The following is a 13033-nucleotide window of genomic DNA, read 5'->3' as shown; positions in this document are numbered from 1 at the left end:
CTGCAACCTTTTTTTTGCTCCAACTTTCATATGCCAAGGCTTGTTGGTGGTCCTCCTGACCACTGACCGACTGTGACCCGGAGACTGACATGGGACATCAGCTGCACGATTCAAAGGACTTCTCTCCAGCTCCTGGACTCCAGAGCTGATGTTCATTATCCTTCGTCGACCCGGAAGGGTGTGTAGTAGCTCTTGCCCTGTCTGGACACTCCATCGTGGACTGAACTCTGTCTCCTTCTTTTGCAGGTCCTCTTCTTCTGGAACCCACCCTTGGCTTCCTCTGATATGGTCCTGTTTTTGCAATGTTCCTTTTTCTAAGTCAAGTCTTTGGGAAGACCAGGTACTTACCTCTGCTCTCCTGGTCGCTTTGGGGGAGGGGGTCACTTAGGTACTCACCTCTTGGGGACCCAAGTTCTCCCAGCTCCCCTCCGACTACTCCATATGCTTGGGTGGGGGACTTCGCTTTGCATTTCACTATTTTAGTATATGGTACCCCCCCCCCAACACAATAAGGCCCCCAACTATTTTTCACTAATTTTTGCCAGTGCTTGTTGTTTCTATATGCTTACCTCCAGTTGGGAGACTGCCTATAAATAATCTAGTTTAGTGCTATTATAATAAAGTACCTTTATTTTTATAACACTGTGTGGTTTCTTTCAGGTGTGATACGTTGCTGTGAGATAGACTGCTGTGGTATTGCAAGTGCTTTACACTCCTAGATAAGTCTTGGCTGCTCACAAGAGTTACCACTACAGAGCCCTGGCTTCGTAGACACTGTCTTAATTCACCAATAGGGGTGCCTGGACCTGGAATAAGGTGCAAACACCACAGGTGTCCACCACACACCAGGTCAGCTCCCTGCATTGGTGGTGCAGAGGTGGGATAAGACACTTGCAATTGCCTTATCACTCGGTCACTGGTAGATTTTCCACAGGAAAATCCGCCACTGGTCTATAGGATACACTACACTCAGTAACTAGGACTAAGTTGGGGGTCTACCGTAGCCCCTTCTCTAAACTCTTCAGAAAGTCTAGCTACTTAGACTAGGTAGGTGCACCCACACTACTCTAGGGAGATGTCTTTAGTGGAAGACACAACCCAGTCCTCAGACTATAGCTATAAGAGCCTTTCTTTTCAGGAGTTAAGGGAAATGTGTGCTTTCAGGAAGCTAATGACCGGGTGAAATTCCAAGAAGCCTCTCCTCCTAGTATTGCTCCTTCAGGCTGATAGTCAGAGCATTGAGGAGCAGGAGGTAGCGACTGAGCCCCAGTCCTAGAAGACTTAGATCTTGCTGGGGAGGGTCAGGAAGAAACTGGGGAACATACCATTCCTGCAGGGAGCACGCATGGAAGTGAGAAGGGGAGGACACACAAGTAAGTAAATTTTTACTCCCAGGGGATTGGAGCAAAGGGTCTCCAGGAGGAGGGATAGGTCCTCCTTATCTCTCCACACCCATGTCTCATCAGTATCTAATGGGACCCACCACTATAACTTAGGAGGGGTGGGGGATCCCTAAACAGAGAACACAGGAAACTGAGATTAGAAGAGGCCAAACTTAGGCTGCAGTAGAAGCAGTTAGCCCTAGATAAAGGGGGCTTGGCAGTGGAAAGAGAGAGTTTGGGGCGAACACTTCATGGTGGCAGCAACAACTTTAAGGAAACCAGGGACAGGGAGGACTCCTGTGATTCTAGGAGCCTAAGTAAGACTGTCCCATCTTACAAGGTTGGGGATGATATCCACAAGTGATATATTGCCTTGGAAAGGGCCTGTACAATTCAGAGTGTAAGAAACTGGCCCCTTGTTTGCAGTATCCCTTCAACCATTTGCCGGCTATTTGATGCTAACATGACTGAGTGTGTGCTGGGACCCCGCTAACCAGGCCCCAGCACCAGTTTTCTTTCCCAAATCTGTACCACTGCTGTCACAACTGGCACACTACAGGCACACAGTTTACACCCTTGTAAAAGGTACCAGTGGTACCAAGGGCTCTGTTACCAGGGAGGGTCCGTAAAGGCTGCAGCATGTATTGTGCGACCCTAAGGGACCCCTCACCAGGCACATGCACACTGCCATTGCAGATTGTGGGGAGAAAATGGTGAAGCCGACATGGCACCCCTCCCAGGGTGCCATTCACACAAACCACTGCCTGTGGCAAAGGTAAGTCACCCCTTACAGCCCAAAGCAGGGGCACTATACCACAGGTGAGAGCACAGCTGCATGAGCAATATGCCCCTCCAGTGTGTAAGTCAATTCTTGGACATTGTAAATGCAGTGTGGCCATATTAAAGTACATGGGCTGCGAGTTTGTCATTACGAACTCCACAGACCTATGATGGCTTCACTAAAGACTGGGAAGTTTGGTATTAAACTTCTCAGCACAATAAACTCATACTGATGGTAGTGTTGGATTTATTGTACTGTGCACACAGAGGGCATCTTAGAGATGCTCCCCGTATTTTACCCAACCCTTTAGTGTAAAACTGACCAGTCTGTGCCAGCCTGCCACTACCAGACACGTTTCTGACCCCTTGTCAGTGAGCCTCAAAGGCTCAGGCCTCCTGTTACAATGCCTCAGGGAACTCCAACTAGCGGAGATGACCCCCCCCCCCCACTAAGCCCCACTTTTGGCAGCAAGTCCAACGGAGAAAATGAGGGAAAGCGGGGAGGAGTGACCACTTCTTCAGCTGGGACCACCCCAAAGGTGTCCAGCACTGAAGTGACCCTCTTCCCCCCCTCCCCCCCTGCAGAATCCTCCATCTTGGTTTGGAGAACAGGGAGCAATAGGTTTAGGAATGTGCCCCACTCCCCAAAGGGAGTGGGCACAGGTAGGATGTAGCCACCCTCCGGGACAGTAGCCACTGGCTACTGCTCTCTGAGCCCTGTAAAAACATCTAGCTCTAGGATTTAAGGGCACCCCTGAACCTAGCTCAGCAGATTCTTGGAGACCTCAACAAGAAGAAAGAAGCAAGAAGAAGGACTGCTAAGCCAACCCCAGCAGCGAAGACTCCAGACACCAACTGGCTTAGCCCCAGGCCCTACAGGCCTCTCTTCAGCTTCAGAAGCCCTGCTACAAAAAGGCAACGCATCCTGCCGGACCAGCAACCTCTACAAACCCCCAGAAGACAGCAGGCCCACCATAGGACCAAGAACTACAGAGGACAGCGGCTCTGTCTACAAGAAACTCCAAGAAGGACTCCAGAACCACCCACTCTGCACCAGATGCTCACAGCCCGAATCCAGGCAGATCAGAGCAGGTCCCCAGGCGATTCTGACCTTGTGTCCAACCTTGTTGACCCCTCCTATACAACATGACAGCCTAAATCCAGAGGACCCTCCTGACAGCCAGAGAACTGGACGAAGATACCCGATGCCCAAAGGTACCCCTGCACCTGCAGCACCCTGGCCGTGGGGAATCCTATCACCCATCCACAAAGTTCAGCAGGCGGCTCTTCTCCTTGTCCAGCCTGTCGTTTTCTAGCACCAACCCCCTAAACCTAGCCTGCAGCATCTTTGTGACCCCCGGGGCATACCTATTAAAAAGCATTGGGAGCCTGATGCTGTGTTTGCACCCTGCACCTGGCTGCCCCTGTGCCACTGAGGGTGTGTGTTTACTGCTAACCTGTGGCCAACAATGCTCTCCTAAACCCCCCAGGTCTGCCCTCTGACGTCTCGGGTACTTACTTGCCAGAAGATCTATTTCCAAGTGTCCCCAGTCTCCATAGGACCCCATTCTAAATCAAGCCCCAACTTTGACCTCTGCACGTCTGGCCTCGTGGTGCTGGTGTTGTATGTTTGAAGTCAACTTGAACCTTGACCAGTGGACATCCTAACCACCGGAGACTGGAACTGTAAGTCAAGTACTTACCTCAAAACTGCACTAACACTTTTCACCCCCTAGGACTGTTCTGAAAATTGCCCCGTCAACTTCTGAAAGTTGAAAGTGTTACTTTCTTGTAAACTCTTTTATTTGCCAAAGTCAAACAGGGTACAACTGATATTTATGTTCGATACTTACTTGCAAATGTACTTACCTACAACAATATCCTTTTGGTTCATTAAATAAAATAACACAATATATTTTTCCTATATAAAAACTTTGGCCTGGAGTTAGTCATTGAGTGTGTGCCTCATTTCTTCACTGCGTGTACAACAAATGCTTGGCACTACCCTCTGATAAGCCTAACTGCTCGACCACACTACCACAACAGAGGGCATCAGTATTATCTGTTTAGCCTCTGGGGAACCCCTGGACTCTGTGCACACTATTTCTAATTTTGATATAGTATATACAGAGCCAGCTTCCCACACAGAGGGTCCCTCAGACAGTTGGCAGCCATCTTGTGTCTGTCTTTTTCTGATAAAGGTACAGACAAACTCCTCGCAGTCAGAGAAGAAGATGCTGATAACTATCAGGCACTCAAGAATGCACTCCTTGATGAGTCTGGTTTAATCACTGAGGGGTACAGAATCAAATTCAGGGAGACTAGGAAGGAGTCCTCTCAGGATTGGGTTGATTTTGTAGACAGCTCTGTAGCGTACATGGAAGGCTGGTTACATGGTAGCAATGTGCATGATTTTCAGGGCTTATACAATCTACTTGTTAGAGAGCACATTCTTAATTATTGCACATCTAACAGACTGCATAAATTCCTGGTGGTCTCTGATCTGACGCCTCCCTAAGAATTGGGTAAGAAGGCAGACAAATGGGTTCGTACCAGGGTCGGTAGGAAGACCTCCTCTGGGTATGAATCCAAGAAGAAGGATTCTCCTAAGAATCAGGATAAGGGTGGGGACAAAACAAAGTAAGTCTTCATCAGGCCCACAAAACTCTTCTGGGGATGGGTCTACGTCCTCTTCATCTTCCCACAACATTGGTGCTACATATGTAGACAGAAAGGTCATAGGACAGGTGACAACACTTGTCCTAAAAAGAGCACCAAGCCTACTACTACCACTTCTACCTCTAATGCCCCTAGCAGTAGCAACAATAGTGGTAGCAATAGTTAATCCAAAAGTGTAGCTGAGCTCACCTTGGAGACCGTAGTGGTCTCTGGGTTAGTCATGGAGACAGACCACTGAGGCACCTTTGGTCTCTGAGGGTGGCATCAACCTTGCCACCCTAACTGCTTGTCCCATTAACACGGGTAAGTACAGGCAGCATCCCTTTATAAAAGGTGTTAAGGCCTACAGGGACACAGGTGCCACCTGAACAACACCTACATGGTCACACGTACCAAGTGACTGACGGTCATATCACGCAGTGCCAACCCATGGCAGTTGATTACTATAACTGGGAGCAGGAGGGGAGGGTTACTGGCCCAAAGAAAGTTGTGGTCTCAACTGATCTACCTGTAGAGTGTCTGTTAGGTAATGATTTGGAGACTTCAGCTTGGGCTGAAGTGGAGTTGGAGGCCCATGCAGCAATGCTGGGAATCCCTTGGCATATCTTTGCTTTAACCAGAGCACTGGCTAAAAAGCAAAGGGAGCAAGGAGCATTGGAGCCCAGAAAAAATGGCCCAGGAAGCTCCTAAAAAGAGGCAGGAAGAGTAAAAAGTTGCCCACTGCTCAGACTTCCAATGAGGATCCCACTCTTGAGGGAGAGGGACCTACTTCTTGGGTGGAACCTACACCAGAGGAGCTTAAGGTTGACACACCTGAGCTCTTAGGTGCAGGGGGACCCACCAGGAAAGAACTTAGTCTAGAGCAGAAAACCTGTCCTACTCTATAAAGTTTGAGGCAGCAGCTACAGCTCAGGAAGCAGGGGATGTCAATGGGACCCATTGGGTCTACTGAGTCAACAGCCTCCCTTATTCGGAGGCAAGGGTCCTCAAACCTGGTGCCACTAGGAGGTTGGTAATTCCTCTGAGGTTTAGGGAGTTCTTGTTGTCTTTAGCCCATGACATTCTCCTTGAAGGCCATTTTGGGCAAATCAAGTTTTGGGGCCAACTTGTCCCTCACATTCACTGGCCCCACATGTCTGAAGACACAAAGGAGATTTGTCGCTCCTGTGTGACCTGTCAAGCCAGAGGCAAGATAGGTGGCACTTCGAAGGCCCCCTTAATTCCACTACCAGTGGTTGGGGTTCCCTTTGAGAGGGTAGGGGTAGGCATTGTTGGAACCCTGGAGCCTTGGACTGTATCTTGGAACAGGTTTATACTAGTGGTGGACCATGCCACCAGGTACCCAGAGGCAATTCCTCTTAGGACAACTACAAACCCTGCAGTGGCCAGAGCTCTCCCGGGAATATTTTTCAGGGTGGGTTTTCCTAAAGAGGTGGTATCAGAAAGAGATGCAAACTTGATGTCTGCATGCCTTAAAGCCATACGGAAGGAGTGTGGTGTAACATACAAATTCATCACCCCTTATCACCCACAACCAAATGGGTTAGTTAAAAGATTCAACAAAACCCTTGAAGGAATGCTCATGGGAGTCTCAGAAAAACGCAGGAGATGGAATGTCCTATTGCACTGCTTCCTCTTCTTCTAGAGGGAAGTTCCACGAAAGGGAGTGGGCTACAGCCCCTTTGAGCTTTTGTTTGGACATTCTGTTAGGGGTCCACCTGCCCTTGTGAGGGAAGGTTGGGAACAAACCCTCATGCCCCCCCAAACAGGACATTGTAGACTATGTACTAGGCCTAAGATCCAGAATGGCTGAATACATGAAGAAGACATCTAAAATTCTTCAGGCCAGCCAAGAACTGCAGAAGCAGTGGCATGACCAGAAGGCTGTGCTGACTGTTTACCAGCCAAGACAGAAAGTGTGGGTCCTGGAGCCTGTAGCTCCCAGGGCACTCCAAGATAACTGGAGTGGACCCCATAATATTGTGGAGAGAAAAGGTGAGGTCACCTACCTGGTTGACCTAGGCACTCCCAGAAGCCCCCACAGGGAGCTTCATGTGAATCGCCTAAAGCCTAACTAGGATAGGGCTGATAAGACTCTACTCATGGGCACTGATGAAGGTCAGGAAGAAGAGAGTGTCCCTCTCCCTGACCTGTTCTACCACACCCAGTAGATGGCTCAGTAGAGGGAATAGTTCTTGCTGACTCCCTCTCTGACCAAAAGGGTGACTGCAGAAATCTCTTGGGTCAGTTCTCTGACCTGTTTACCCTCAATCCTGGTCAAATCACATGGTGTGAATACACCATTGACACAGGTGACAGTCTGCCTGTCAAACGTAAAATATGTAGGCAGCCTAATCATGTCAGGGAATGCATCAAAGCTGAAGTGCAAAAGATGCTTAACCTAGGAGTCATTTAGCCATCAGACTGCCCCTGGGCTAGTCCTGTAGTCTTGATGACCAAACCCCACTCTCAAAATGGTAAAAGAGAGAAAGTTATGTGTGGACTACAGAGACCTCAACACAGTCACCAGGACTGATGCTCATCCCATCCCTAGGGCAGATGGGGTGATAGATAGTTAGGCTGCCGCCAAATACCTAAGTACATTTGATTTGACTGCTGGATACTGGCAAATCAAGTTGTCAGAGGATACTAAACCGAAAACAGCATTCTCCACTCCTAGTGGGCAGTATCACTTCACAGTGATGACCTCTGGATTGAAGAATGCCCCTGAAACATTTTAAAGGTTGGTGAACAAAGTTCTCCAAGGCCTAGAAAGCTTTAGTGCAGCATATCTAGATGATAAAGGTGTATTTAGCTCCACCTGGGAGGATCACCTGATTCCACCTTGGAAATTTATTTGAGGCCTTGGAAAAGGCAGGCCTCACTATCAAGGCATCAAAATGCCAGATAAAGCAGGGCAAAGTGGTTTATCTGGTCCATCTGGTAGGTGGAGGCCAGATTCAGCTACTCCAGGGCAAAATCCAGACAATCTTGGATAGGGTTGGGGCTACTACTCAGACCCAAGTCAGAGCCTTCTTAGGCCTAACTGGGTAATACAGGAGGTTCATTAAGGGATTTGGCTCCATTGTAGCCCCCTTAAATGACTTCACATCCAAAAGGATGCCAAAGAAGGTTCTCTGGACAGCTAGAGCCCAGAAGGCCTTTGATAAGCTCAAACAGGCCATGTGCTCAGCTCCCATACTAAGATGCCCTGATTACTCCAAATAATTAATTGTCCAAAGAGATACTTCTGAGGCAGGGATAGGGGCAGTTCACAACTAAATTAAGAGGGTCAGGATTAACCTGTTGCTTTTATAAGCAGAAGGTTGACCCCCAGAGAGAAGCGTTGGTCAGCCATTGAGATGGAGGCCTTTGCTGTGGTCTGGGACTTGAAGAAGCTGAGGCATACCTGTTTAGCACTCACTTCCTTGTTCAAACAGGCCACAAGCCCCTCCTATGGCTTAAACAGATAAAAGGAGAAAACCCCAAATTGTTGAGGTGGTCCTTATCCCTACAAGGAATGGACTATACAGTGGAACATAGAACCTAGGAGTAACCACTCCAATGCAGATGGACTCTCCAGATATTTCCATTTGGACAATGAAGACAACTGGGCAAGGTTAGTCTTATTGTCATTCGTTTGGTGGGGGATGGGGTTATGTAGGAAAGTCACTCTTTTTGGCAGGTTACCCCCACGTTTTGCCTGTTTATCATTGTGTTTAGACTGTTTTTCACTGGGATCCTGCTAACCAGGACCCCAGTGATTGTGCTCTGCCCCCTCCAAATTTGATTGCTTCGGTACCCTTTACACCCAACAATTGGTGTACCCCTCCAAGTACCTAGTACTTTGGTACCCAGGGCATTGGTACACCAAGGGTTCCCCATGGGCTGCAGCATGTATTATGCCACCCATGGGAACCCATCCAAACTATGTCTGCAGGCCTGCCATTGCAGCCTGCATGAAAAGGTGCACACACCCTTTCAATAGGGTAAGTAATCAAGTTCAGTGCTACTATAATAAAGTACCTTTATTTTTCTAACACTGTGTGGTTTCTTTCAGGTGTGATAAGTTGATGTGTGACTACTGTGGTATTGCAGGTGCTTCACACTCCTACCAGATAAGTCCTGGCTGCTCACCACAGCTATTACTAGAGAGCCCTGGCTACCTAGACACTAACACTATCTAATAAGGGTTGCCTGGACCCACTATGAGGTGTAACACAACAGATGTCCACCACACACTGGGACAGCCTCATGCAGAGGCCTAAGCACAAACTACCCCAAACAGCAACAAAATAGCTTAGCACTAGCAAGGAAAATACTTAGCAGTGAAAGGGATAAGAATACTGGTGAATAATTAAACCATGCACAAAATGTCCATAGGTTCGACATCATCAACTTGGTACTTTGAGATCCGTTACCACCTCTGAGGAAGAAATCCTATTAGAGCTGTGGCAGTGCTAAAATGGGGCCAATGTGGAATACACACAAGAATGGCTTTAATGTATAGTTCCGGAAAGACATCTAAAATTGAGCAAGAAGAGTAAGTGAGAATGCCTCAGCATTTTTGGTACTCCTACAATGCAACAAATAGTAAAGGAACCCTCTACTTAAACCAGTTATTTTTTTTATCAGAGAAGTATAGCGCATGATGCCCACAAACAGATGTAGAACTTCTATCTACTACAGTCACCAGAGCCAAAATCCTTACAGAAAGCAAAAATGCACAAAGGTACACAAATATGAAACCAGAAATTCTATCCCAAGTCCTTTTTTACATTTAGTTTAGGAGTGTGGCGGGAGAACCAGCAATTATTAATGCCTGGACTCTGGCAAAATTTGCAAAATGAAGGTGACACAGATAGGAGACTTTTAGAGCGGTTCCTACATTCCTTAAAAACAATACGTATTTCAGCAATATGCCAGGAACATACAGAGAAAAAAGAATTCACATATCAATATACAAATCCAAACAATTAAACTCCTTATTGAATGCAGGGGTCATAACTAAATTATTTGAAAGGAGCAAAAAAGAGAAGTAAATGGCTCATCGTTTCTGGAAAAGCCAAAGTAAAACTAATTATATGTGATTCTCCCATCTTCACTGTTAGTTTAAAAAAAAAAGGAAAAATATAAATCCAACTTTGGCACATGCAGCTTGTCAAAAAGTCTGTTGTTTAAAGACCACCAACACAAATTATGCTGGGATATGCTCCTTTCAGAAGTGTGCACACAAGGTCATGCAAAGGTGAAATCCATTTTAACACACTTTTGTTTCTTCTGCAGCACATTTTATAGTCCATGAGAGGAGGATAATGTGAATGGAACGTCAAGTAAGGTTTGACTGCAATGTTAAGGTTTGCATCCTGCAAATTGTTCTTAGTATTCCTTGGTTTCAAATATTAAGTTTAAAATGCCAAATATACTTCTATGTTTCACATATAACAATGAAAAGTTAGTGTGCCTCAATTGAAACTGTTCAGCATTTGGTTTCCAAAAGGTGACTGAGCATATTTTCATTGACTACAGAAAAGAACAGCAGTGAAAATGAGCAATAAAAAAAAGCTTTACACCAATTGTTCAGATTTTTGTAATACAATATTTAAGATAATGTTTACCTGAAGCTGTTTCTTAACACGGTCATTTTTCTGCGTTTCAGTAAGGCGTTCTTCCTCATTTCTATTGTCTATTACCCCTTCGGATGACAACTCTGCACTAGCCTCATCATTATTCTCATCATGTTCATCATGTTCATCATGCTCATTTTCGGTTGGTGGGATGACAGGAGGGGGTGGTGGGGGTGGTGGTGGTGGTGGTGGAGGAGCAGACATCACAGTTTTCAGCTCTTCTTTGGTTTTTTCCAAATCTTCTTGTGCTGCGAAAGCCTACACAGGGCGTAAATGTAACCACTGTTAAATGAACTGCTGTTAGAAAACAAAGAAGCACGTCTGAGAATGACAGCTATAAAACAGGATCTACTTTTACCAACATTTCTCCCCCTGGGATCTCTAATGTAAAGCAACATACAGTGGGTGCATACAATTTTCCCAATCAACACAACATATATGGAGGCAACATTCCTACGGACACTGGGACCAGAAGCAAGACAGCTAACCGCTCTCTTGAAGTCAGACACAGATTTCATTTCCTACAGTTACTCTGATATTCCGAAAGAATATGCGAAGTTACTGGAATGGTAACGGAGTGGAGGAAGTAGCTTCAGTACAGAAATTAGGTTGTAGTTGAGCTCTGGCGAAGTTAAAATATCTAGTGCCTGAAAGGTGAACAGAGGTTTCTGTAAGGAATCCTGGCCTTATCCAACGAATCGATTGTAGAGTGTTTTAATATCACCAAAACACAAGTGAAGTCAAGAAATGATACAATTCACAAAATTGACCTGCACAAGTGTGCATATGTGCATGCTTCTATTTGCCTCCATGAATACTTTAAGACCAGACTAACTGGCATTACAAGTACCTGACCATTACCCTGCGTACACCCACTGCCAGGAGCAGAAGAACAAGTTACTTACCTTTGGCAATTATCTTTCTGATGCATACTCTAATAGCAGATTCCTTACCTTGTAAATGCCTCACGGTACTAGGCTGGATCTGGAGAAATATTTCAGCAATTTTCTTGCACACTGGTAGGTGGCATTGTGCAGCTTCAAAAACTCTATCCCTGAAGTGACGATGGAGCCACATATAATCGCCAACCCTGCAAAGGCATCAGTTTCTTTCTGAACTCTGTGCGCACTGCCACTGGATAATCAGATTTGACTGCAGAGCTCTAAAGTGGGGCATTTGTAAGATAAAGAAGAAAAGCACATTACACAAAATGGGGAGCTGGGAGGGTTGGTGAGGAATCTACGGTCAGATAAAGTATCCACTAGAAAGAGCATTATCAAAGGTAAGTTCTTTGTTATAATGGATATTTCTAACATCTGATTCCTCCCCTTTTGATTATATACCAAAGAAGTACACTGAACGTTCTCAGCAGTGGCTAAAAGACTTAACTAATGTTCTCCACATTGCTGGAAGATGCCCTGCGTCAACTCTGTTTGCTTAGCAGATCACTAACGGCAGTTGCAATGTCAACAGTTTGGCCACCCTGGCTTTCAAAGGTCCTGTCAGGAGGTTGACTACCAGGGAAATGCCATGGCAACTCAGCCAGTTCCAAGAGGCAGAGTCTCCTGGCACAGGACCCATTTTAACCAGTTTGTTGCACTACCATATAGCAGTGGTGTTGTCTGTGAGAACCTGAACCAGTTTTTCCTTAATGGAAAAAAGGAAGGCCTTTAGTGCCAAGCAAATCACCCACAACTCAAACAGTTTGATGTAGTGCTGGGTTTCCACCAGAAATCAGAGTTCTCTGATCTCCACCTTTCCCAGATGACCTTCCTAACCTAAAAAAAGATGCATCTGTCTCAAACGTCTATTGTGGGTGGGGTGGAGAAAGGGGTCTGCTGCCACTTCAATTGCAGCCGAGTAGCCACCACTGCAGATCTTTCAGTGTCCCCAAGAACCTTTTGGAATCAGACACAAGACAAGTGTTAATACACAAGACGAAAGAGTGAGTCAACAACCTTTGGATCTGCATTGGAAAACGTGTAAAGAAAGGAATTGACACCATGTGCAGGGGTGGTTGTATGTGGCTATGATGTCACTTCCAGAGTGGGACAGTCTATGAAAAGCTGCACATCACCACCTAAGGGCATGTTGGGCAATTGCTGAAAACAATCTTTGGATCCTGCCTGGAGGTATTCACAAGGTCAGATGTCTGAAGTTAGAACTATGAATCAGAAGAACAAGTTTTTTTACCATTGCTAACACCTTTTCTGATAAAGACTATCTCACCACAGATTCCTCACCTTGTTAATTTCCCCAGACTGGATCTGGAGATTTTTATAACAATTCCTGTGCACGTCGATAGGTGGCATTGTGGCGTTCATGGCTGGATCCATCCTATCCCGAATGCAGCAATGGAGCCCCTATATCTGCAGTATTTTCATGGGGTGACGTCAGTTTCTTTCTGTTCTCTGTCTGGGCCGTCTGATGCAGAGCCTGTAGAAATAAGAACGTAGCGGTGTGCAGATCTCTAGAATGAGATCGTATTAATGGACTGTGGGAGTCTAACCACAGAAAAGGAAAAACAGTGGGTCAGTGAGGAATTTGCGGCTAGATAGTCTACCA

The 13033-nt window shown here is 46.3% G+C and overlaps 1 protein-coding gene across 3 annotated transcripts in view; it reads right to left on the bottom strand.

Annotated features, from left to right (window-relative positions):
• Nucleotides 1–13033, bottom strand: part of RDX (radixin) — a 506777-nt gene that overhangs the window by 48572 nt on the left and 445172 nt on the right. For all 3 annotated transcript variants that reach the window (XM_069202305.1, XM_069202306.1, XM_069202307.1), the window contains one exon: nucleotides 10460–10726. In XM_069202305.1, coding sequence (XP_069058406.1) covers nucleotides 10460–10726 — 267 coding nt within the window. The remainder of the gene's footprint in view (nucleotides 1–10459; nucleotides 10727–13033) is intronic.

This window comes from Pleurodeles waltl, chromosome 8, assembly GCF_031143425.1.
Source record: "Pleurodeles waltl isolate 20211129_DDA chromosome 8, aPleWal1.hap1.20221129, whole genome shotgun sequence".
Taxonomy (NCBI): Eukaryota; Metazoa; Chordata; class Amphibia; order Caudata; family Salamandridae; genus Pleurodeles; species Pleurodeles waltl.
Note: the sequence above shows the minus strand (reverse complement) of the source record. Positions and strands in the feature narration are given on the sequence as shown.